The sequence below is a fragment of the Eptesicus fuscus genome, chromosome 6, assembly GCF_027574615.1.
Source record: "Eptesicus fuscus isolate TK198812 chromosome 6, DD_ASM_mEF_20220401, whole genome shotgun sequence".
Classification (NCBI taxonomy): Eukaryota; Metazoa; Chordata; class Mammalia; order Chiroptera; family Vespertilionidae; genus Eptesicus; species Eptesicus fuscus.
In genome coordinates, this window is record NC_072478.1 from 2,856,124 (window position 1) to 2,883,098 (window position 26,975).

Genomic DNA, 26,975 nt, shown 5'->3' on the forward strand with positions numbered 1-26,975 from the left:
CAGCCCACGCATTTATCCAGCGGACACGGAGTGCCCTAGGCCACACGCAGCCCTGGCTGCTGACCATACAGACGACGCCAGGCCCTGGCGGAGGCCAGCAGGTACCAGACAGGTAGATGGTGATAGAGGATATGTTCTTGTGGCAAAGACAGAGCCATTCCTCCCACTGACCACCTATCTGCCTTGTCGGCAAGTTAAGCTCTGGATTTTAGCTGGGCACACGGCCGCGCAGACGGAAGTCGGCGTTACCAACCCCGCTCGAGCGATGCATGGCTCTTGGACAAATTCCCGCCCAAGGGCTTCGAGGGACAGTGGTGTGAGCGGCGCCCGCCGCGCTCTGAAGGAGGCAGTGTGCCTGGCTCCTGACCTTTCCTGCGGACTGAAGTGAGAACTCCTGCACCAGAGCTGGAGCCTGTGGAGGCCCGAGGGGTCGCATTTCAGGGACAAAGGAGCAAGTCGGAAGGTCACGTCCATCACCAGCTCTAGATTGCTTCCCTCTGGACCAAGCTTGTGTGGGCAAACAAACGTTGCTCCTGTACGATTCCTGTGTTTGGGGGTCTCTGTCCCTCCCATTTGACTTAGATCCTTTGAGTGGCCACTTGGGAGCGAAGCTGTTTTGTAGGAGATTGAAACGGGTGGTGCGTGTCGGTGTCTGGCCAGAGGACGGAGCAGGCAGGTGGCAGCTGGTAGGTTTAAGCTGGCCTAGCGCAGTCACTTCGGTGAAAGTCTGCATCGAAGGTATTGATTAGGTTCCAATGAGAAACCGCTTTGCCAAAGCCGACAAGGTAGACAGACATACGGAGAACCAGGAAGCAGAGACCGAGGGGCGCCTGTGGCCTCTGGACAGGGGACTCGGGGGGGTCTCGGAGGCAGGTTGGAGTCCTGGTGCATGAGAGCCTGTGGGGGGAGCTGCAGCGAGTATGGGCACAAAAGCAGGAGTCCAGGAATGGGGGCTCGCTGTGTCCCAGGACCAGCCGGAGGCACAGGGCCACTTCCCACACTCCCCTCGCCCCGCCCCGCCCCGGGGATCCTGACCCCCAGCGCAGAGATGGGCCTACTGTGTGCTGGCTCCTCGCAGGGTCTCTTCCAACGGCGCCACCCAGTCAGGAGGCTCAGCTTCCACTCAGAGCCGCCTGCAGCTCGGCATCTGACGTCCACGTCAGAACGCTCCCCAGGTCTCCGTACGAATATTCCCCATTGCCCTCAGCCCAGCCAACGGGTGGTCTCCTGGTCCACCGCACCACTGCCTTCTTCCCTTTTAAAACATATTTTTATTGATTTCAGAGAGGAGGGGAGAGAGAGATAGAAACATCAGTGATGAGAGAGAGTCATGGATCGGCTGCCTCCTGCAGGTTCCCTACCGGGGATCGAGCCCGCAACCCGGGCATGTGCCCTGACTGGGACTGAACCGTGACCTCCTGGTTCATAGGTCAACGCTCAACCACTGAGCCACACTGGCCGAGCGCTTGCCTTCTTCCTGAAGTTCCATGGCTCTGGCTGCCCACACTTCCATTGTAATTGCTGATGCCCTGCCATTCTGTTCTAATCCGTGCGTGCCTCGCCATCGCAACCAAGACGCAGCATGAGCCCTTCATCGTAAAGCCGGCACCATCCCTTCGCTTCTGTCTCCTCCAACAGAAGGCGACCCAGAACCCTTCCGTGTGTCCCTTCCTGCACCGCCTCACCCCCCAGATCACAATGCAGAACCCTAATCTCCCGCTCCTCTCCCGCCAGGAAGCTCTGAGTGGCTGCAGTGTCCGAGCTATAAATAGCCGCTGATGTCAGCGGATGCCAGGCTCCTCAGCAAGCGCAGTCCCCGCGGAGCGGAGCGAGGACCATGCCATCGCGGGCTCAGGGGTAGACCGTCGGCCCAGGAGCACCCCAACCCTGCCAGGCCTTCCCGCACCCCGGGCCGTCCTGCTGGGAAGCACGGGCCGAGGGCAAGGTGAGTGCACGCTTCCTGAGCGAGTTCTCCCTCAGTTGTCACGGGCTCAGGACTGTGATTCACAATGAGCATTCTTCACCCTAAGGGACAGCTGTCGATGCCAATTTTAAACCGCCCCACACAGCATGCCGGCTCGCTCTGCGTCCTTGCCTCACTCTGGAGTCTGCGGCCCAGAGGGGCTGGATGCTGGGGAGCGGGGCCAGCGGGGACACGGGGACAGTGAACGTGAGCCGGGAGAGCGGGAGGGGAGGGGCAGCTCTCTCACTGTCCCCGCCGCCTGGGGGTCCTGGTGCAGAGACCCGACCTACGGAGCCCAGCATCCCCTCTGCTCACTGTGACGCTGCCGTCCAGGGCGACAGGCTCTGGTCCCCGCGGGGGAGGCGCAGGCAAGCCTTCAGCCAGAGCGTGGCGGAGGCCTCCTAAGGAACAAAGACGCTCTCTAAAGGACGGACCGCCGCCCCGAGGGCGCGCCTCCGCGCTTCAACACGTTTGTTTCCACAGGGGACAGGCGATGCTGTCCCACGGCTCCATGGTGAGGCAGAGGGAGCAGCAGGCCTCGGCCATCGTGAAGGAAGTCCACGGACACGGTGCCCTGAGCCCCGTGTGGAGTGGACATAGTAAGGGACACGGTGCCCTGAGCCCCGTGTGGAGTGGACATAGTAAGGGACACGGTGCCCTACACCCCGTGTGGAGTGGACATAGTAAGGGACACGGTGCCCTGAGCCCCGTGTGGAGTGGACATAGTAAGGGACACGGTGCCCTACATCCCGTGTGGAGTGGACATAGTAAGGGACATGGTGCCCTACACCCCGTGTGGAGTGGACATAGTAAGGGACACGGTGCCCTGAGCCCCGTGTGGAGTGGACATAGTAAGGGACACGGTGCCCTGAGCCCCGTGTGGAGTGGACATAGTAAGGGACACGGCGCCCTGAGCCCCGTGTGGAGTGGACATAGTAAGGGACACGGTGCCCTACACACCGTGTGGAGTGGACATAGTAAGGGACACGGTGCCCTGAGCCCCATGTGGAGTGGACATAGTAAGGGACACGGAGCCCTGAGCCCCATGTGGAGTGGACATAGTAAGGGACACGGTGCCCTACATCCCGTGTGGAGTGGACATAGTAAGGGACACAGAGCCCTGAGCCCCATGTGGAGTGGACATAGTAAGGGACACAGAGCCCTGAGCCCCATGTGGAGTGGACATAGTAAGGGACACGGTGCCCTGAGCCCCATGTGGAGTGGACATAGTAAGGGACACAGAGCCCTGAGCCCCATGTGGAGTGGACATAGTAAGGGACACAGAGCCCTGAGCCCCATGTGGAGTGGACATAGTAAGGGACACAGAGCCCTGAGCCCCATGTGGAGTGGACATAGTAAGGGACACAGAGCCCTGAGCCCCGTGTGGAGTGGACATAGTAAGGGACACGGTGCCCTACATCACGTGTGGAGTGGACATAGTAAGGGACACAGAGCCCTGAGCCCCGTGTGGTGTGGACATAGTAAGGGACACAGAGCCCTGAGCCCCATGTGGAGTGGACATAGTAAGGGACACGGTGCCCTGAGCCCCATGTGGAGTGGACATAGTAAGGGACACAGAGCCCTGAGCCCCGTGTGGAGTGGACATAGTAAGGGACACGGTGCCCTGAGCCCCGTGTGGAGTGGACATAGTAAGGGACACGGCGCCCTGAGCCCCGTGTGGAGTGGACATAGTAAGGGACACGGAGCCCTACACACCGTGTGGTGTGGACATAGTAAGGGACACGGTGCCCTGAGCCCCGTGTGGTGTGGACATAGCTCAGCACTAAGGGGGACCCCCTGGCGTGTGTACCAGCCTGTGGCCGACCGTGCGCTCGGCGCTCCCGCTCCCGGGGCAGCGGGCGGGGGGAGCCGCCTCGTCACTCAGCCTTTTGTAGTCATCTTCTCATCTGGAAGCTATTTTCAGACGAACAGCTGCTCGGCAGGAATGAGGCCAGCTGACAGCTGATGTGCGTCCTGCGGGGCCTGCCCGTGAGCGGCGCCCAGCGCTCCGCTCTTCCTTCCTCTGGGCCGGCCTCCCCTTTGTCTCAGGGTTCATCCCCGCGGCAAGCCTTGATCCACTCTCCCTTCGGGCCCACAAATCATTCAAAACAGGCTCTATGGTCCCTTCTGTAACAACAGAGGATGAAAGTGGGAATTCAGTCATTGCCACTCTCTTTAACCCTGAGACCCGTCATCATCTTGAGTAACTAACTTAGCGAGAACTTTGTATTGGAAATCTTTTATTCGCGGCTCCTGGGAAAAGACGAAGCTCTTGTCATCTGAGCGCCCATGATGCAAACCATTCTCAAGAGAAGTGAGGGGCGAGGTGCCGACCCACTCCCTCTTGTCCCTTACGTTCTAGCCGGGGACTCCGGAGGCCAGGCTCTCCCCTGCACTCTGATTGTTGTAAAGAAATCCGGCTTTGCATGGGCCAAGGTGGCATCGAGGTTACGGAGAGAAAGCAGAGCACCAGGTCCCTTCAGGGCTGATCAGAGCTATCCCCGACAGACCTGTGGTTTCTGCGGGAGGCGCCGTGGTTCCGGCTGGGACAGGAGCCTAACCTTCCCCCGCAACGACCCTACCCTGTCTGAGGGCTGGGGGCGGGGCAGGGAGCAGTGCGATCACTCGCCTTCCCTGAGGGCGCGGAGGGGACCAGGGGAGCCGGTGTCCGATGCTCCCACAGCGCCAGCGCCAGCGCAGGCAGGAGCAGGTGCTGCGGCTGACCCTCTCCTGGTTCCGGAGAGACGGGCACTCGGACCAGCTCCGTGCCCATGCTCCGCGATGTCGAACCAGCTCGGGAGAAAGTGAGGAGGATTCGGGCTCAGTTTCCAGAACTAAAACCGACCCAGAGTCCCCAGATCCACGTGCCGGCCTCCTTCGGTGTACTTCCTGCTGCAGGGAGTCTACGCAACATGGTTTTCACCGCTTTCCTGATCAATGCGGCCAAAGTCAGACGGCCACTCGACTTTGAGACGAAATTGTTTACCTTAAACTAGACCTGAGCCACGTGATCATTTTCTCATTCATCATAATCGTATGTCAGTGGACCCATTTCGTGAATCCCAGTTTAAATCATATGTGGGCCTACTCTGTCAGTCCAGACACAGAGCTACAAGGATGAGAATAGCTTATCTTTATAGCATAACTTGGGTGTTTATAAAAGATTTAAAAAGTACAATTCTATCTCAAGGGGGGAAACCCCAACACTACTGTCTCAGCCCCAGGCGATGGGGGTCCCAGGAGCCCCCCTTCGGGTCACGGGGAGTCCCACCCCGTAGTGGGGTCACAGGTTCTGCCCTGGTCCCGATGCCCGGAGGCCAGCTGGCAGGGACCGCCACGTCGCCCTGGGTCCCGCACACAGAGCAGCTCTGTGCGTAGGAGCCGCTTCAGCCACCCCTCTGGCTCCCGCGAGTGTCTCCCGGGGACAGCTGTCTGCACGCAGCTGGGTCTCTGGGACCTGAAGGTCAGGGGGTGTCATTGTTTACGGAAGCTGCATGGAGGCCCCGACGGCAGAGGACCCGTTCTGGGTGCGATCCTCCAGACTTCCCACACCGCACAGCAGCCCGGAGCCGGTGACTTAAGACAAAGCACGCGACTGTTTCCTACCAATTACAAGGCTGACCCAGCCACGGGGCTGGCCGGCCTTCATGAAAACGGAGAGGAGAAGGCCCTCGAGGCCCTCCTCCCTGTGCCTCGGCTCTCCGTAGTAGGACCGTCACTTATTTTTTCTATCCGTTTTCAACCATCACTGAGCCTGCAGGAGAATGGAAGGCGATCACGGGGCCGCTCCACGAGCCCCTTCTAAGCATGAGGTGGAGGTTCGGCCCAGTTCTTGTTGTGGGGGAGACCTAGCAGGTGCGCCTTTGAGATCAAGCAGTGGGAAAAGATGAAAATAAAAAAACAAGAGTTTTACATCTGAGCCTTCACCCTCCTGAAGGAGAAATAACCTCAAAGAACTACTGAGGAGTGCTCTCCACATAGATCCACCACGAGAAACCGACAGACCTGAGTGAGTGCCGCTGCTAACCGCACCCCAGTTGTCTCCTTGTGGGTCCCCTGTGTTTGGGGTCAAACTGCGTCCGGACGCGAAGACACGGCACGCCCAGCGGATAACTACCAAGGAGTGTCCCGGCCCAGGTACCGCTGTGTCGGGTCGCCGCCAGCATCAGCAGCCCTGAGCCCACGGAGCAGCCACCTCGTTAGGCTGAGACACAAAGTCCCTGTTTGCACAGAAGTATCAGAGCCACGTTGCTGCCATCCAAGTGCGGCTCTCAGACCCGCAGCACCGCAAAGGGCCTCCCAGGGTGGGCACACGAGTCAGCTGTGGCCTGTTCTGCAGCCGTCACCACCTTCCCCTGTCAGCACCTCAGCTGGGACTTGAAGACTGAGGACAGAGGGGGGAGGGGGCCCCAGAGGTCGCTGACAGAGAGACAAGGGGGGACGGGATGGATGGAGAGGCGCAGAGCGCCCTGGCTGTTGTCCGGAAGTAGCAGGGACTGGAAGTAGAGCAGCCACGGGAGGTGGGGCCCATGTCCCTGATCGTAGGCACAGACATTGCCGACAGTTTAGGGGCTTCAGAAGCAGGGGGACCCCACCTCTGAGGCTGTTCTGCCGCCTCCAGTTCCCTCACCTGGGCTCTTGGAGGGCTTGTTGGTGTGTGTTTTCTCTTGGTATGGTTTTTGGTTTTGTTTTCTCCCCTCGCAACCTGTGAGCCGCTTTCCCAGCACACGGGAGAGGACTGGGCAGACTGCTGTGATTCCAGGAAAAGGGCTTAGTTCGTGCAAGCGGGGGGGGCCAGGTCCACGTGGGGTGCTGCGGCCAATAGGGTCCCAGGAGCCCGGGGGTCCAGACCACACATTAGAGTCCTCGTCCGAAAATGAGGAGGCTGGGCGTGCTGACACGTTGAATTCTCGGTCCCTGTCGCTGTTTACGGAGCCGTGTGACGCAGCAAACACCGTGTTTGGAATTTCTCCACCAATAACCAAGGCGATGCCAGTATTCACACGGACTGCGGGGCTCTCTGAAACGCACGGAGCAGAGCATCCTGAATTTCAGATGGAAGATTATGTGAAGACCCCTTTCCTTTCCTGTCTAAGCAGATTTTACACTGTAGTTGATCAGGTCATCTTATTAAAACAAGGACAGCAGGAAGGCCTTCAAGACCACAGATCAGAAAGTCCGGGGCAGAAAAATAACTTAATGCCTGAGTGTACAAGTCTGTTCGTTTTCTTTGGTTTAAAGTTTCTCATAACCCCCCAAGAAAGATGTTTTATTTTGAAAAGCAGTGTAGTTTCTGGCAAGTGTTTAATTGAAGCCAAACTCTTCCTTCACCGGTGTCTTCGTTGCCCATGCTATTAACAGCAGCTCTAAATGATTCTGTTTGTGGAATGCAATCTATGTCATTTAATACGTTGGTAACCTCATTTCTTCAATGTTTATAGATTTACACAGCCATTAAGAGATAATATTTCTATTAACATTTTTGAGAACTTTAAAGTCTTAGACCTCAAATCAAGGCAAAGACATATAAAATAGGAAAATCAAAAAAGTTCCATGTGTATTTCAATATCAACTTTTTAGTATAGAGAAAATTATTAGTAAACTTTTAATCAATTGTAGGCATTATGCACAATCACACACTTCACTATTATCTTTTACTAGAGGCCCGGTGCATGAAATTTGTGCACTGGGGCATGTGTCCCTCAGCTCAGCCTGCACCTTCTCCAATCTGGGACATCCCTCTCACAATCCAGGACTGCTGGCTCCCAACTGCTTGCCTGCCTGCCTTCCTGATTGCCCCTAACCGCTTCTGCCTGCCAGCCTGATCAGCCTGATTGATGCCTAACTGCTCCCCTGCCAGCCTGATTGCCCCAACTGCCCTCCCTTGCAGGCTTGATCGCCCCCAACTGCCCTCCCTTGCAGGCCTGGTCCCTCCCAACTGCCCTCCCCTGCTGGCCATCTTGTGGCAGCCATCTTGTGCTTACTTGGGGGCAGCCATCTTTGACCACATGGGGGAAGCCATGTTGTGTGTTGGAGTGACAGTCAATTTGCATATTACTTTCTTATTAGATAGGCTAGAGGCCTGGTGCACGGGTGGGGGCTGGCTGGTTTGCCCTGAAGGGTGTCCCGGATCAGGGTGGGGGTTCCCTTGGGGCATGGGGCAGCCTGGGCAAGGGGCCTGTGGTGGTTTGCAGGCCGGCCACATCCCCCGGCGACCCAAGCAGAGGCCCTGGTATCTGGGATTTATTTATCTTCTATAATTGAAACTTTTTAACCTTCAGTGGAGGCCAGGGCCGGCCAGGAAACTTGGCTTCCTCCATCGCCGGGGGCAACCCAAGCCTCCTGCTCTCTCCAGCTTTGTGGCTGCCGCCATTTTTGTTGGGATTTATTTATCTTCTATAATTGAAACTTTGTAGCCTTGAGCAGCCAGAGCAGGCGGGAAGCTTGGCTTCCTCCATTGCCTAGGAAACCCAAGCCTCCTGCTCACTCCATGGCCGCAGCCATCTTGGTTGGGTTAATTTGCATACTCACTCTTAATTGGCTGGTGGGCGTGGCTGGTGGGCGTAGCAGAGGTACGGTCAATTTGCATGTTTCTCTTTTATTAGTGTAGATATGACACACTGTACTGTGCAACAATGTATATTTCCTGGGGTCATATGCAATCCACATGGGCCACCCGCAGGCAGTCCTGTCGGGGGCAGAGAAAGCCTTGTGGCCTCAGCCAGGCTCCTCAGTGAATCCCGGGCCCACCTGCAGCCGGGCATTCCGGTGGCTCCCCTCAGAGGGGTGCCCCCTCCACCAGAAGTGCAGCTGCCAGGCATTATGGGAAACATCTGTAAAAAGATACTTTTTCTCTTACTCCCATTATTTGTAAGTGGGTACCTTTACAAAGTATGAGTGGAATTCACTTACCTATCTTAAATTTGTCACTTTGGCAGGATCACAATTTCAAATTTAAAACACAGCTGTTTTTGGGCACACATAAGTCGCTGTTCACTTAATTTCAGACTATTAATCTGTGAAACTAATATGAGGAAAAAAAGGAATGTTTCCTTTTGGAGAAATGTAAGCCCAGTGTCCACTCAGAAGACAACATATTGAGTAGGGTTTGAAAAAGGAACAGATCACATTTCCAATGATGACTCATAGGCTCCCAATAAAATGTGATTTTCCTTTTGGTTCCCAGTATTCAGAGCAGCGTGGCTCCACAGTATGAAATTTTTATGTAAGATTTTAAATCTTAATTTAACTACAAGAAGATTGTACATTTGAAGACATTATGAGAAAGAGTATTGGTAATAATTACTTAATATTTCTAGTAGATTAAAAATTGTGGATTTTTTGGTGGAAATTAATTTGATTATGGTCAAGACCCTAAAGTTGTATGTTGATATCTATCCGTTCATAATTACATAGTTATTCAAAGATAATCCCTGATTTGCTTGAAAGAATAGTAAACTATAATAGATGAAGTCCCATCAAATGATTAAAGAATAAACAGAGAATTCTGCATCAGTGTCAATGACATCAGTAGGAAAGTACGCCCAGCAATATTATTTTCATTGGATGACCTAACGCCACAAAGACAACCTTCTAATCCATCGGGTCAAGGATGTGTATCCTGAATACGTTGTGTCATTTATCAGGCATCCAGCTCACACAGGCGGCTAAGACCCTGCAGGGGTTTGCAGCAAAGGGCAGGGAACAGCTGAAGTGGACGCCCTGTGCCCAGCTGGCAGCCTTCTTCACACTGCGCGTTTAGGCAGCGAGAGTCCATACATTAGACTCTCCACTCGCAGGTGGTCGGGGCCCTGCTGGACACATCAGAGATTTAAGTGCTGGAAGGGAAGGGAGGGGAAGAAAACCTTGGAGAACCTACTTTATGTCTTTTGTTGTTTGTTTATGCAAAATATGTTGACTTATGTCTGTGTTTAGGAGTATGCTAGAACTATTCAACTACTGATTCTTTTTGGGGGGGCGGGGATGCCTTGGTTTGCAGAGTTTGCTAATTTCTGTGGTATAAGTACTCCCTCCGTGGCCAATTTCTGTACCACCAGGGTCACTGCAGGCCGACTTGAGAGAGATGTGCAGTAACAGGACCTTGTACAGTTTCCACCGAACAGATCCAGCAGAGAAATACCGTCAAGGGCACACTAACAGCAAAAAGGAGTATAAGAGAAAGTGATGAAAGTGATCCTTTTGAGTCTTTATAGCTTTGTTTTTAATTTATCTAGTGATTAACTTTATGTAACTTAATTGTAACAAGGGCTGTGCTCGTGGAGTTTCTCTGCTGGCTCGCGCGTTCCTGAGAGCTGACCTGTGTGTGGCTCCGGTGAGTGCGCCTTCGCCCACTGGCTCCTTTCACGCAGCCACACACATCAGTCATCCGTGTCTTTTCGTGGCTGGATGGCTCTTCATTGAATTTTTATTTTGAGATAACTGTAGTCTTACATGCAAACACGAGAAATAATTCAGGGCTACCCTCTGGACCTTGCCCCAGCCTCCCCCAATGAGAGTGCAACACCACAGCCAGAACTTGACCCTGAGGTGGTCAAGACTCCTGATGGTCACTACTCCGCTCGCTCACTCGCCGTGTGTGTGTGTGTGTGTGTGTGTGTGTGTGTGTGTGTGTCTCCCCTTCCCTTCCCTTTTCTTCCCTTCCCTTCCCTTCCCTCCCCTCCCCTCCCCTCCCCTCCCCTTTCTTTTTCAAGACTGCGATGTGAATGGGATCTTGCAGCATAGACCTCTGGGGCTGGCCTCAGAGTGGGCGAAGGCGCACTCCGTGTAGCTCTCTGGCGATATGCCCAGGTGTTGCATGTCCCAATAGCTGTCCCTTTTTATTGCTGCCTGTCATGGTATGGATGGGCTAATGTTTTCAACCATTTACCTATTGAAGTACATCCAGGTTCTTTCTGTTTGTTTGTTTGTTTGTTTTTAAGGGTAAAGCTGGTGTGAACATTTGTATACAGGTTTTTGTGTAAACGTGAGTTTCATTTCACTGGGGTAAATGCCCCGAAATGCTGGTAGCTCTGTGTTGGGTTTTAAACAGAACCCACTCTGTACTTTCCAAAGTGGCTGTGCCATTATCCGTCCCAGCAGGAGGTGCGCACTCGTCCCCACTCCAGCCCTCGGAGGCCTGTGCGGGGACATCTCCCCGCGGTTTTAACTGTAACGTGAACAATGCCTTTGACGGGCTTTTCATGTGCCGATGGCACCTGCCTGTCTCTTCCGGTGAGATGTCTCCTTTCTCTTGCCCACGCTCTCGATGCTCTAATTGGATGGTTTGCCTTTGTACTGGTGAGTTTGGAGAGTTCTTCGTTTTATTCTAGCCTACTGTCCAATCCAAAGACAACATATGTGTTTTGCAAACATTGTTTCCTACATTGTAGCTTCTTTTCTTTTTCATCCTTTAACAGAATCCTCCTCAGAATAAAAGTCTATAATTTTGATAAAGTCCCACTTCTCAGCTTTTCCTTTGGTGGACGGTGCTTTGGTGCCAACTCTCACAGCACTTGGCCCGCCCTGGAGCCCAAAGGCACGGCCGTGTGGTTCTCTAATGCAGGCTGCACAGTCGGTGTGGATTGGAGGGATTGGTGTCTGAATATTGAACGGTCTCACATCCGTGGCACAAACCCCACGGGCTCGTGTAGAATGACGCCCACACCAGGTGGCATTCTACTCGCGAATACTTTGTGAAGCACCTCTGCTTCCGCTGGCGGGAGGGACATTGGTCTGTGGCCTTCTGTGTGTCTCCTTGTTGGGTTTGGGTGTCAGGGTTGTGTTAGCTTAACAATGAATTGGGAAGTGTTCCCTCGCCTTCCACTTTCAGACAGAGTTCTCCAGTGAAGCCTTTTAGCTCTGAAGGCCTTGGGGCTGGGGCCTCGGGGCTGGGGCCTTGGGGCTGGGGCCTCGGGGCTGGGGCCTTGGGGTTGGGGCCTTGGGACTGGAGCCTTGGGGCTGGGGCCTTGGGGCTGGGGCCTTGGGGCTGGGGTCTTGGGGCTGGGGCCTTGGGGCTGGGTACCTCGGGGCTGGATACCTCGGGGCTGGGTACCTCAGGGCTGGATACCTCAGGGCTGGGTACCTCTGGGCTGGGTACCTCGGGGCTGGGTACCTCGGGGCTGGATACCTCGGGGCTGGGTACCTCGGGGCTGGGTACCTCGGGGCTGGATACCTCGGGGCTGGGTACCTCGGGGCTGGGTACCTCGGGGCTGGGTACCTCGGGGCTGGATACCTCAGGGCTGGGTACCTCAGGGCTGGGTACCTCGGGGCTGGGTACCTCAGGGCTGGGTACCTCGGGGCTGGATACCTCGGGGCTGGGTACCTCGGGGCTGGATACCTCGGGGCTGGGTACCTCGGGGCTGGGTACCTCGGGGCTGGGTACCTCGGGGCTGGGTACCTCAGGGCTGGGTACCTCAGGGCTGGATACCTCAGGGCTGGGTACCTCAGGGCTGGGTACCTTGGGGCTGGGTACCTCAGGGCTGGATGCCTCAGGGCTGGATACCTCAGGGCTGGGTACCTCAGGGCTGGGTACCTCAGGGCTGGGTACCTCGGGGCTGGGTACCTCTGGGCTGGGTACCTCGGGGCTGGGTACCTCGGGGCTGGATACCTCGGGGCTGGGTACCTCGGGGCTGGATACCTCAGGGCTGGATACCTCGGGGCTGGATACCTCAGGGCTGGGTACCTCAGGGCTGGATACCTCAGGGCTGGATACCTCAGGGCTGGGTACCTCAGGGCTGGGTACCTCAGGGCTGGGTACCTCGGGGCTGGGTACCTCGGGGCTGGGTACCTCAGGGCTGGGTACCTCGGGGCTGGGTACCTCGGGGCTGGGTACCTCAGGGCTGGATACCTCAGGGCTGGGTACCTCAGGGCCGGATGCCTCAGGGCTGGATACCTCAGGGCTGGGTACCTCGGGGCTGGGTACCTCAGGGCTGGATACCTCAGGGCTGGGTACCTCAGGGCTGGGTACCTCAGGGCCGGATGCCTCAGGGCTGGATGCCTCAGGGCTGGGTACCTCGGGGCTGGGTACCTCAGGGCTGGGTACCTCAGGGCTGGGTACCTCGGGGCTGGATACCTCGGGGCTGGGTACCTCAGGGCTGGATACCTCAGGGCTGGATACCTCAGGGCTGGGTACCTCAGGGCTGGGTACCTCAGGGCTGGGTACCTCGGGGCTGGGTACCTCGGGGCTGGGTACCTCAGGGCTGGGTACCTCAGGGCTGGGTACCTCGGGGCTGGGTACCTCAGGGCTGGGTACCTCGGGGCTGGGTACCTCGGGGCTGGGTACCTCAGGGCTGGGTACCTCAGGGCTGGGTACCTCAGGGCTGGGTACCTCGGGGCTGGGTACCTCGGGGCTGGGTACCTCAGGGCTGGGTACCTCGGGGCTGGGTACCTCAGGGCTGGGTACCTCAGGGCTGGGTACCTCAGGGCTGGATACCTCGGGGCTGGGTACCTCAGGGCTGGGCGCAGAGTGAACAGTGTTTGGACAGAGACAGGGAAATGGGGTGGCATGGTGGAAGGGTTGGCACTCCAGCAGGAGGGACAGCTCAGACTGATCCCCAGAACAGTGGGGAGCACACGGAGCTCTTCAGGAGGACTCCGAGCAGCGCTGCTGGAACACTAAGTGTGGAGAGACGGCATTCTACCACTGGCAATGACAGCGCACATCCACCCCTCTCTCCGTGCCAAGTGCACACGAAAGACTTCGTCTGCAGCACTGCATTCAGTCCTCCTCTCAGCCCCACGTGGCGGGTCTGATGAGCCCCCTTTAGAGATAGGGCATGAGGGTTAGGAAGTTCAGCGCCGTATCTATGACTGGTGGTTGGCACGGAGTGAAGCCAAGGTCGCCGGGCGGGCTGGGGAGAGCCTGCATCCAGGCCCCAGGCCCGCAGATGGCGGCGACAATGGCGGAGTTTAGGAAGGCACCTGAAATGCATGTGGGTATCGTTTTCCAGACGGGCGGCATGGACCTGGGCAAGAAGGTGAGCGTGCCGCGGGACATCATGCTGGAGGAGCTGTCCCACCTGGCCAACCGCGGCGCCCGGCTGTTCAAGATGCGCCAGCGACGCTCTGACAAGTACACGTTCGAAAACTTCCAGTACGAATCGAGAGCGCAGATAAACGTACGTATCCTTGATCGTGGGGCGTGTACACAAATGGGCGCCGTTTCTCCACGCGTGCGGATTACCAGGTTCCCAAACAAGCGTTCTCCGCATGTTCTTCCTCTGACCTGCTGAGACCTTTTCTCCAGGACGGCGAGTAGTCCCGGGGGTGACAGGGAAATGCAGTGTGTGGCTGAGTGTCTCACAGGGACATGGTGAGCCTGTGGACGTGGCACTGAAGCCAGCCGGTCCTGCCAGGAGCGGGGGAGGGTGGCGGTCTTATCAGGCTGGTCGGTGTGGGTGGGACACTCCCGGGCACACGGCGCTCCGCAGAGCAGGGGGAGGAGCCGGGAGCTGCAGACAAGCACTGACTGTGTGTGGTGTAGGGAGGGCTGTGCCTCCTAACCACAGAGCCAGCGATGGCAAAACTCCTTGGACAAAAGCTTTCCTAAATTAGAAGCTAGTAAACAGTAAAGTAAGACCCGAAGCAGGGAGGCATGGAACAGACTGGCACACCTCGATGTGGGATTGCGGGGACCAGAAGAGATAAACCAAAGAACTTAAATACTTACTAGAGGCCCAGTGCACAAAGTTGGGGCAGATTGGGGCTGGGCCTGTGGGGAGGAGGAGATGGTGGGAGATTGGCCGGCCGGCCGGCCTGCCCTGATAGGCTGATCAGGGCTGTCCAGCTGGGGGAAGGGGCCGAGGGTGATTGGCTGGTGGGCCCCACCTCCGATTGGGGTGGGGGGTGCTGATCAGAGCCAGTGGCCTGGGGGAGGGGCCATGGGTGTTTGGCTGGCCGGCCCTGCCCCTAATCCGGTGGGGGTGCCCATCTGGGGTGGGGCTGAGCAGGGGGAGGGGCTGCAGGAGATTGGCCGGCCCCACCAGTCAATTGGGGTGGTGGAGGCCCATCAGGGGCATGGCCGGCTGGGGGGAGGGGCTGCGGGCCTATCATGGTGGGTGGGCTGATCGGGGGCGGGGCTGGCTGGGGGAAGGGGAGGGGGTGTTTGGCTGGCAGACCCCGCTCTTGATCGGGTGGGAGAGTCCGATCAGGGGCAGGCTGGCAGGGGGTAGGGGCTGTAAGGTTGGCCAACCGGCCCCACCCCCTGATCAGGCCAGTTCGCTGGCCACAGTGGGCGTCATAGCAACCGGTCATTACGGTCATTATGGCCGTTATGGTCGCTGGCTTTTTATATATGTAGATATGCATAGCCATGGACACGGGCCATAGGGTGGGGAAGACGTGGGGGGGGGGGGTAGGGGTTGAGAGGAAGAGGGAAAAGGGGGGAGGAAATGGAAGATATTTATAATACTATCAACCACAAAAAATATATTTTAAAATGAAAAACAAATAACGCTAGTAAACAAACATACTCCCTGGTGCTCAATGCCATTTGCTCAAATATTATCATTTTAAAAACAGAAAATGTAGCTGCAGTTTGGGCTTCCTCTACTGCTCAGAACCGGCCAAGGGGGCCACACAAACCTCCTCTGACACGAACAGCAACCACGGGAGACGCGCATCCTCCACAAGAGCTGCAGACCGGGGCTGGTACACAGCCAGTCTCCATGCTCTGGCTCCGCGCCGCACACGGAAAGGCAGACAGGGCGACGGGGAAGGAGAGGGGCCTCCCAGGGAAACACGCAGGAGCGTGGGTCGTGGCGATGACATTACCTTCGATAAATCGCTGCGAAGGGTATTCAGCAAAACGGCGCCTTGTCACAGTTAAAACTACCTGTGCCTTTAGCAACAAGGCACTTCAGCCCCTCGCATCTTAAAGAATGCTGGGGCGGGGAACGTGCACCGTTAACAGTAATTCTGAAGTAACACCAAGCTAAATATACTGGGATTCTGAATATGTGTTCATTTGCTCAAAAAATAACTTTTACTATGTATTTGGCACACATTATAGAACACCTCAGGTGAGGCCCTTAATTTATGGCCTTTCATTATGACAAACATTTGGATTTTAGGACAAAATAGTCTTTTATCCTCATATTTCTATAAAGGTAAATAAGTATTAAAATGTAAAACAGTACTTTACTACATCACCTTATAAATAAATATAAACAAGCATTAAAATATTTTCTGCTTATGTCATACCAAAAAAAAGTCAAAATTGGTCTTCATTTGATATGCTCGTTACCGAATTTTTCTTTCTAAATTTAAAAGATAATTTGACTTTATACTCTTCTTATATAGACTGGCCTTTTTAAAAACACACATATTTCCCATATGTAAGTAAACTCGCTTTATTATAGAGAGAAGGTCTAGCCATACTTCTGAGGACATAACCAATTACAATTCTATTTTCTTTGTTAAAATGCAAATTGGCTATTTTTAAAGGGCTTTATTATTGCCATAGAATAAATCCTGCGTTATAATAATAAACAAAATTCACCTAAAACTTAAAAGAAAAACATCTTTTAAGCATTTTATTTTCTAGAAATTCCAAATTCTTCCTTCTAAAAATTTATTCAACTTAAAGGACAATTTCTTTTTGTTACACATGACTATTGTTCAAATATCAGATTAAATTTCAAGACAAGACATATTAAAGAATCGAACTAAATCCCAACTATAAATAGAAGAGCAATGTGACAATGACTAAGCCCAGTGTTTGACCAGGATGCTCTGGGTTAGATTAGTAAAGACTTAAGAACCAATCATATTCACCTCATAGGGAGGAGGTGACTATAAGTGCAATGACTGATACAAAGCCCTGACACAGCACCTGGCACAGTGAGCTCAGAAAACGGTGATGAGGTGGACTGTCATCATAAGACAGGCCTTGGAGTGACTTCAGTCAAAGCTCAACCAAGACCATGCAAAGCTCAGCCAGTGACCATGTCAGCTATGATGCCCCATGAAACAATGAAGCACCATTGTAGCTAAACCCTAACTGTGTGGAGGAGGCCAGCACGGGTGACATTTCCTGTTGGCCTGCCTGATATTTTTGAGTTTTCAGCCGAGTTTGCTTTTGACCAATACAGCACAACCTGGCCATGCAGAATGGGAAACTGGACGGAAGCCTATCAGAAGGGGGGTCACAGCAAGCCCCGTTCACTCCTCCCAACACCCCGGATCCCAGGAGCCCCCCGAATCCAGAAAACATTGCACCAGGTAACTCGGCGCCTTACAGATAAAACAGTAGTCGCTGTGCATTTAAATGTGTGGCTCAGGTCACGTGGACCCTCCCTTAGTAAATGGTATCAGAGTGGGACTGCTGGTCTCATTATGGTCAAAATGGGCAAAGGCAGGTTTACATGTGTGAGTACACGAAACACAGAGTTTATCCTTGTATTCTTATTTATTAATTACTAGAGGCCCAATGCATGAAAATTTGTGCAAGAGTAGGCCTTCCTTCCCCCAGCTGCCAGCACCGGCTTCCCTCCGGCACCCAGGACCCAGGCTGGCTTCCCTCTGGCCCCGGCTTCATCAGGAAGGATGTCTGGAATGACGTCCGGAAGACGTCTGGTCTAATTAGCCTATTACCCTTTTATTATTATAGATTGTATTTTCCATACGAACAACTATAGACCTATTTTTATAGACTCACCCCACATCTGTGTGTGGGTAAGTCTGAGGTCAATGTAAGACGGAGACCTAAGGAGTCCTGCAAAGCACTGACATGGCTTCCTGTCTTTCAGATGGCTCGCTGATTTGCTGGCAACCACCGGTTACATTAAAAATTAAGTCATTTGTAATTATATTGACGTTCTTTTTGTATAAAACTATATAGCCTGTGGAGTGCTATGATATACATTTGTCTTCCTTAATTTCACAATAACTCCATGACATTTTTACTACAATCTGCACTTTAGAAATTAAGAAACGGAGGTTGCAAATGGCTATGTGTCAATAGTGACTGATGAAGAATTACATCCGGGTCTGGTTCCAGATTTACAGTCACGGGGTCATTATGTCCAAGGGTGAAGACAAACTGGGGAAAACACACAGAAATTAAGCACTTGTGTTGAGTAGTGGGATTTTAAGAAAGTATAAAATTTTAAAATGTCTGGTCTCCGCATGCCTGACCTCTGATCAACTGTAGGAGGAACAGGAAATAAGACGTGGGGCAGTGACGATGGAGCGCTGAATCCTACACAAAGGACAGGCAGGAGAGGCGAGTCTGTCCCCAGTGGCCACAGAGAGGTCATCTCACGCCCAGGCTTCTGCAGGGCCTGGTGGGTGAGGAGGGCGGGGGGGGGGGGGCGGGGGCAGGAGCACAGGGAAGGGGAGGCGGCGTGGGGACCAGCTTCAGGCAGAGCCCGGGTCTGGAGCACAGACGTGAGGACCGTGCCAGGAGGCGAGGCTCCACAGGGGGGTGGGGACAGGTGTGCCATGCTGAGTGGCTGAGATTTTTGTCCTGGGAAGTGAGTGACATGGTCAAGTTTTCCGGTCGTAGGCCACCAGGGCAGCAGTGTGGAGGGTGCCAGGGAGGCGTGGGGAGCCAAGGGTGAGCGTGAAGGCTGCTGGGAAAGGCCAGGCAGCAGAGGGGCAGGGCCTGACCAGGGCAGACGAGAGGGAAATGCGGAGGACGGAGGGCGTTTTCTAGGGCAGAGTTTCCCCACGTTCTCTCTGCAGATCCCCGGCGTGAGATGCGTAAGCCACCCCTGAGGGTGACTGCAGCCAGATCTCTGCAGGGAAAAGCCCTCGACATTTGGTCCCTACCGACGTTAGAATTGGTGCCGAGGTGATTCGGAAACGGTCTGCGAGCCGCTGTGTTAGAAATCCTTCAGGAGCGCAGCTGGCAGCACTCGGACCCGCGGGCCCGAGGCGGCTGGGAGACTGCTGTCCTGGGCGTCTGAGGGTAGAGGGATGCCGGGTGCTCAGAGAGGTTCTTTTGACCCCTTTCCACACGGAAAAGCAGCAGGGTGTGTTAGAAAGGCCCGGGGTCCCGGCGGGCCGGGAAGTTTGCCAGGGAGCAGTCGCTTGGACCAATGCAGGGGGTGCTGGAACGGAAGGGCCCGGAGACCAACATCACAACTTGGAGTCATCGATAGGTAGGAGCCCGATAGAGCAGCAGGGAGATGAATGTTCTGGCAGAATGGTTGGTAGGAATGAAGCGCTCCGAGGGACACCAGTAGTTGCGTGGCGAGCCGGGAAAAGACGCCCACAGAAAGGGGCTCTTCTCGGCGGCTGGGAGCAGTCAGAGGAGGATGCAACTACTGCACCGAAGGGCTACCCCGCGGTGGCCGATCTGCGTAAAGAGAGGGCAGGCAGCTTGACGAGGAGATGGCGGTGTTAGTGACGGGAAAGAGCGTGGGGACCAAAAGCAGGAGGCTGCAGCGGGCGGTCTGTGTGCCGGGCCCTGGGAGGCCTGTGGAGGTCTGGGTGCAGGGCCTGGGAGCAGGGCCCAGGGAAGCCTGGGGAGGTCTGGGTGCAGGGCCTGGGGAGGTCTGGGTGCAGGGCCCGGGGAGGTCTGGGTGAGGGCCTGGGAGCAGGGCCCAGGAGGTCTGGGTGAGGGCCTGGGTGCAGGGCCCGGGGAGGTCTGGGTGAGGGCCTGGGAGCAGGGCCCAGGAGGTCTGGGTGAGGGCCTGGTGGGAGGAGAGACCTGCGCGAAGGACACGGCAGGTAGTGTGGTTGTGGACGGAGGGTGCAGGGCTCCGCCATGAGGACTTGGAGCCCGTCACTCAGCGCATGTGCAAGCGGCGTAGTCTATGCGAGCTGCTGCGAGGCTAAATGGCACTCACAGAGGTGGTCTACCTGCGAGAGGAGCGGGCGAGGAGGTGAGACCAGCCGCAGAGTCAGGACAACGTCCACAGGGACGGGGAAGACCAGGCCCCCCCACGGGTGCAGACACAGGCCCCCCCACGGTGAAGCCTGAACAGCTGTCAGCACTTGAAGGGACAAGCCCCTGCATTACCCCCAACACGCCGGCCAGGCCCAGGGACATGTCTCCACTGCTGCTTCCTGAAGCCAGGCCACAGCCCACACTCGATGGGTATTTTCAGGTCAATTCACGCACGGTGACAGTGAGAGCCCAGCACAAACGAAGGGCAGGGCCGGTTTTAAAAACCAAAGGAGTAGTTACGTGGACAAATACGCACTGAGGTAGGGGTCTCTTAGAAACCCCCTAATAGGGGGCGTAGCCTGTCCACCCGTTGAGACTGCTCACTTCCGAGAAGGCAGGAAAGGGACCCTCTTCCTCAGTGACTGCGTGACCGCCGCAGGGCGCAGTGTCAGGAGGCGCTGCCCCGGCGCAGGCTGTGCTCACTCCTGCTTGCTGTTTCCCGAAGGCTATTCCGGGCCCCTGAAGGAGATCCCTCCGGAAAGGTTCAACACCACAGCCGTGCCCCGGTCCTACCAGTCGCCGTGGGAGCAGGCGGTCAGCAGCCACCCAGAGCTCCTCGAGGCGCTGTACCCGAAGCTGCTCACGCCCGAAGGCAAGGCGGAGCTGCCGGATTACCGGAGCTTCAACAGGTAATCCCGTGAGGCGGGTGCCCTGGGGCGTGTGCTGCCCGGCTCGGCACCCTGCAGGGTCTGGAAAATCTTCTGCTAGAAAACCCCAAAGCCTAGGTGTGCTGGGAGGAGGGTCCAGGTATTCCAAGCTTCTACTGGGACTCTGAAGGCTCTACCGTTGGAATAAAGGTGAATGAGGGCTACGTCAACACTTGGGTTATTACCATAGAAAGAAGGTGTTCGTTGTTGTTTATTGTTGCTTTTTTTCAATATATTTGTATTGATTTTGGAGAGAAAGGGTGATGGGAGAGAGAGATAGAAACATCAATGATGAGAGAGAATCATTGCCTGGCTGCCTCCTGCATGCCCCCTACTGGGGATCCAGCCAGCAATCTGGGCCCATGCCCTTGATTTGAGTCGAACCCAGGACCCTCATGAGAATAAATACTGGTGTCCATCAACACAGTCCTGCATTGGATGATGGTCACCTCCTTTAAATCAAACTGCCTGCAGCGGACAAAGATGACACCACTGACAGACTCAAATGATCTTTACAAAGTTCATACAAGGTGCTCACCAGTCAGTTCAAAGTTACCAGGCATGACCAAATGACTAAAAATGAAGAGAAAAACAATAAACAACAGAGACAGAAACACAAAAGATTGGAATATCCGACACTCACTTTAAAGTAATTGTGAGAAACATGTTTAAGAGAAGAGATGACAAAAATGAAGAAGTCCAGCCGATTGAGAATGGTTCCCAAAAAGGGTCAAATGGAAAGTCTACAAAAACAAAAATACTGGTACAGCAACTCAAAGTGCTAAGTCACTGGATCCATGTAAAATCTGCAGGAAATACAGAGGACAGAGAAATGCTAACACTCACCGAGAGAGAGAATGTAACCAGTACAGTTCGGTCTGTTGGACACACAATCGTGTCTTCAGTAATAAATTGCAGGGAAGGATGAGAGGGACATCTGTAGCATAAAAACGATTTGAAAGAGAGAATTTTGAAAGACAGGCAAAACTAAACTACTGTACTTAGACACGCACACTTGGGTTATTACCATAGAAAGAAGGTGTTTTTCTGTTTGTTGTTGTTTTTAATATATTTGTATTGATTTTGGAGAGAAAGGGAGATGGGAGAGAGAGATAGAAACATCAGAGATGAGAGAGAATCATTGATCGGCTGCCTCCTGCACGCCCCCCTCTGGGGATCCAGCCTGCAACCAGCCCTTGATTTGAGTTGAACCTGGGACGCTTCAGTCCACAGGCCAACGCTTTATCCTCTGAGCCAAACCAGCAAGGGCACCATAGAAAGAAGGTTTTAAAACATATTTTGTAAGTTGATATTGTCATGAAAGTCAAAACACCGCCGACCCCTGGGCAGGCGAGGGCTGATTGGCAGGACCCTCGATGCTCCTGTAGGGACTCAGGACGGGTGCTGGTGACAAGGTGGTTCACTTTAGAATAAGCTTCTGTGCCTGTCTATGAGGTTTCTGTACTCGTTGTTACATTCAGTGACAGAAATGTTTTTAAAAAGTAAATAAATAGATTTCATGGCAGATTGAACATAGCGGACTCACAGTGTGCAAACTGGAGCAGAGGAGACGATGGGTTCCCACTGCAGGGAAAGAGCAGAAAGTGCCAGCATACGGGTGTGGTTAAAGGCTCGGGAGGGAATAAGAGAGAGTAAGGCAGAAGCAATAGCAGAAAAATTCGTGGCCCAGAAAATTTCAAAATTGACAAAACACATCAGGCCTCAGATTCAAGAAGTACTATGCGACCCAGGCAACCACGCAAAGGTCAGGGCTGCAAATCAGCGGAAAACCAAAGACAATGGGAACATCTTAAAGCTCGTGGCATCACGCCTTTAAAATTCTGAAATAAATAATGGCCAGCCTGTAAGTCCATGTCCAGTAAAAACACTCTTGAAAGGTAAAAGTTAAAATAAAAACATACATGCATGTTTTCAGACAAAGAAGTTGTTTTAATAAACAAAAGCTATCCTATCTAATAATAGAGTAATATACAAATTAACCATCACTCCGCGACAAAAATGGTGGCCCCCATAGCCACAAGATGGCGGCGCCCAGTCTGCTCAGCTCCGCTGCTGGAGTGTCCAGCGTGTCGGCAGGAGCAGCGAAGCTGGATCCGCCTCCAGAGGGGTTTTTGATCCGCTCCCAGACACGACAGTCAGAGCCTGGATAGCAGGGCATGGAGGCTTCGGTGGCAGTGGGGAAGCCCCAGGCCCTGCAAACAGAGCCTGGACAGCAGGGCATAGAGGTTTCCATGGCAGCGGGGAAGCCCCAGGCCTTGCAAACAGAGCTGGGCCAGGACAGCAGGGCATGGAGGCTTCGGCAGCAGCAGGGAAGCCCCAGGCCCTGCAAACAGAGCCTGGACAGCAGGGCATGGGGGCTTCCTTAGTGTGTTGGTGTCCTCAAAGCCCCCAGGCCTGGCAGACAGAGCGCACTGCAGGGCATTGGGGCTTCCTTCGCATGGTGCATGGGGAGGCCGGCAGAAAGCAGAGAGCAGGGCATGGGGGCTTCATCTCCATGGCTGCAGCGAAACCTCCAGGCCTGCAGAGAGCAGAGAACCACAGGCAGTGGGCCTAAGCCATCAGTAGGACATCCCCTGAGAGCTCCTGGATTGTAGAGGGTGCTGGTTGGGCTGAGGGACCCCCGTGCACAAATTTCATGCACCAGGCCTCTAGTAAATATATAAAAGGAAAAATAAAACTGTCCTTATTCACAAATGACATGATTATGTCCCCAGGAAATTCAAAAGGAGCTCCAGGTTAGAAATTAGAATTAGTAAATTTAGTAAGATCACAGAATACAAGATCAACATAAAAATTAATGACATTTTTATATGCCAGCAGCAAATAACTAGAAAATAAGTAATATTCATCAAGCTTTACCTTAGGATTTATATACTTTTTAAAATGTATCTTATACTTCAATAAATTTTTATTTTAAAAATATCACATAGGCAAAAATAATCTCAATAGTTACGTGGGTCTTTAGAAATTGAATGTGATAAAAGCCATTCCTTTAATTGGTCCAGAACACATTACAATCATTTAAAAAAGGTTAAAATAATTTCTAGGTACAAATTGGGTTAATATCTTTTGTGTGGTAGGTTATTTAATGGGATTTATTTTATCAAACCACTCAAGGTTATGAAAAAATAATCTGACCAGAAATTTAGTTCCTCACACAACTATTATACATTAAAAGAAAAATTATACAAAGCAGGTTAGGAAACACTGCTTTTATATTTTATTTATTTTTGTTGTTGTTAATCCTCACCTGAGGATATTTTTTCATTGATTTTTAAAAAGAATGGAAGGGATGGGGAGAGAGAAAGAGAGAGTGAGAGAGAGAGAGAGAAAGAGAAGAGAGAGAGAGAGAGAGAGAGAGACATCAATCCGAAAGAGACACATCTATTGGTTGCTTCCCACACACACCATGGCCAGGGATTGAGCCTACAACTGAGGTATGTGCTCTTGACCAGAATTAAACCCAGGACCCTTCAGTCTGTAGGCCAATGTTCTATCCATTGAGGCAACCCAGCTAGGGCCTATTAAAAAGAAGATGTAGTAAGAAGTACATTTTTTCTTTCTTTTTCTTAAATAATTCAATATTATTATATTGACTTTATTCTAATACATGGTTTTTGCTTTTTTCATTTTTGCTAAAGCAAATGAGAGCTAGAGAAAGAAAGAGAGAGAGAGAGAGAGAGAGAGAGAGAGAGAGAGAGGGGGGGGGGGCCGTTTGCAAATATACCCAGAGTCCTTTGCGAAGAGTAACATGATATTATTTGGTGGCCCCACTTTATTATACATAATCACTAGCTATTGCCAGTGATGCGTGGAAGATGAGATGCAGTCCTGTAGTATTCAGCAGGGATAGGACCAATGAGAAATGCTCCCAAGTCTAAGCATGACTTCAAAATAGCCCACAGTAAGCACAACTTTGCATTCTTGCACTCATTTTGAATATACTACTTAAATATTATGCTACTAGAGGCCCGGTGCATGAAATCTGTACATGGTTAGGGTCCCTAGGCCTAGCTGGTGATCAGGGCTGATCAGGGCTGATCAGGGCCGATCAGGGCCTTCCAGTCCAGCGGCCATCCAGGGCCTTCCTTCCCTGGCTGCTGGTTGCTGGCCAGGGCCTTCCTTCCTTCCGCACCACCCCTTGGTGGTCAGTGGAAGTCATAGTGAGTGATAGAACTCCCGGTCTCCTGGTCAAACTCCCATGGAGACACTTTGCATATTAGCCTTTTATCCTATCTAATAATAGACAAATATGCAAATTGACCATACCTCCGACACACCCTCAAGCCCCGCCCACAAGCCACGCCCACCATCCAATCAGAGCGAGTATGCAAATTAACCCAAACCAAGATGGCTACAGCCACAGAGAGCAAGGTTTCCTAGGTAACAGAGGAAGCCAAGCTTTCTGCCAGCCATTGCAGGCCTAAGCCTCCACTCAAGCTACAAAGTTTCAATTATAGAAGGTAAACAAATTCAAACAAATGGCGGCAGAGTGAAGCTTGAGAGAGCAGGCCAGGTTTGCCGCCAGCAACAGGGGAAGCAAAGCACACCCAGGCCAGGCCCACCCGCTTAAGGCAACAAAGTTTCAATTATAACCCCAACACAAATGGCTTCGGGCCTCGGAGGGAGCCCCAGGCTTGGCTCCGCTCCAGGCTACAAAGTTTCAATTGTAGAAGGAAAATAAATTCCAGATACCAGGGCCTCCGCTTGCGTTGCCAGGGTGCAAGGCTGGCCTGCAAACCACCACAGGCCCCTCGCTCAGGCCGTCCCACGCCCCAAGGGTACCCCACCCTGATCACGGACACCCTTCAGGGAAAACCAGCTGGCCCCCACCCCTGTACCAGGCCTCTATCCTATCTAATAAAAGAGTACTATGCAGATTGATCATCACTGCAACACACAATTTAGCTGCCCCCATGTGGTCAAAGATCCTGCCCCCATGTGAACACAGGATGGCCACCACAAGATGGCCAGCAGGAGAGGGCAGTTGGGAGGCACCTGGCCTGCAAGGGAGGGCAGTTGAGAGGGACCAAGCCTGCAAGGGAGGGCAGTTGGAGGTGATCAACCCTGCAGGAGAGGGCAGTTAGGGGTGACCAGGCCGGCAGAGGAGGGAAGTTGGGGGCAAACAGGCTGGCAGCAGAGTGGTTAGGGGGTGATCAGGCTGGCAGGCAGAAGTGGTTAGGGGCAATCAGGAAGGCAGGCAGGCAAACAGTTGGGAGCCAGCAGTCCTGGATTGTGAGAGGCAGGCAGAAGCGGTTAGGGGCAATCAGGAAGGCAGGCAGGCAAGCAGTTGGGAACCAGCAGTCCTGGATTGTGAGAGGGATGTCCCAGATTGGAGAGGGTACAGGCTGGGCTGAGGGACAACCCCCCCTCTGTGCACGAATTTTGTGCACCGGGCCTCTAGTATATATATAGATATTTAAATAACATTATATTAAACCCATGCAAGATGTGAGGAAAATTGAACTAGAAGGTTTCCAGTTCTGCTTCAAAAAGCTGTGCGACGATGCCATTTAACCCTCCTTGTATTAATTTCCTCATCTGTAAAAACGTCTATGATTGCCGTATCTGGTTTGGCTCAGTAGATAGAGTGTTGGCCTGCAGACTGAAGAGTTCTGGGTTTGATTCCAGCCAAGGGCACATGCCTGGGTTGCGGGCTCAATCCCCAATAGGGGGTGTGCAGAAGGCAGTTGATCAATGATTCGCTCTCATCATTGATGTTTCTATCTTTTTCTCCCTCTCCCTTCCTCTCTGAAATCAGTAAAAATACATTTTTTAAAAAAATGTCTATGATTGCCTGGCCAGCATGGCTCAGTGGTTGAGCATCGACCTATGAACCAGGAGGTGATGGTTTGATTCCTGGTCAGGGCACATGCCCGGGTTGTGGGTTCGATCCCCAGTGTGGGGCAGGTAGGAAGCAGCTGATCAATGATTCTCTCTTATCATTGATGTTTCTATCTCTCTCTCCCTCTCTCTTCCTCTCTGAAGTCAATAAAAATATTTTTTAAATGTCTATGATTATATGACTAAGTACCTTTAAATATATCACATACATTAGATATTTAGTTGAATAACTTATTTTAATTTCTATACAATCATTTTACAAGATTATTTACCTTAAAGAATAATCAGCAATTATTAGGGTTATAATTCCAGCACTATTACTTAGTACAAATGTAATCCCATTACTGATCAAGGTAAATAAGAAAGCATTTATTAACTGTGAATCTGAGTGGAACAAGCTCCTTACTCCATAGATGACCAAGTGTAAAATCACATTATATCAGATCTATGTTTGAAGAAATGTTGTGGGAATTATAGGGACGCAGGGTTATCCCTGGTAGACTAGTCCAAATCTTTTAGTGGAAAATTTTGCTTCATTATCTTTGACTAAAACTTAAAACTATTTCCAGAGACCTTAAATATCCTACAAGTAGTCTTTGAATGCTTA

General features: G+C 53.0%; 1 protein-coding gene across 1 annotated transcript in view; it reads left to right on the plus strand.

The window, feature by feature from the left end:
• The first annotated feature begins 1,799 nt into the window (after positions 1-1,799).
• MYOZ2 (myozenin 2) overlaps positions 1,800-26,975 on the plus strand; it is a 28,925-nt gene continuing 3,749 nt past the window's right edge. Inside the window, exons 1-4 of the mRNA XM_028130232.2 lie at positions 1,800-1,945; positions 13,912-14,079; positions 17,053-17,182; positions 20,302-20,485. Coding sequence (XP_027986033.2) covers positions 13,921-14,079; positions 17,053-17,182; positions 20,302-20,485 — 473 coding nt within the window. The 5' untranslated portion in view covers positions 1,800-1,945; positions 13,912-13,920. The remainder of the gene's footprint in view (positions 1,946-13,911; positions 14,080-17,052; positions 17,183-20,301; positions 20,486-26,975) is intronic.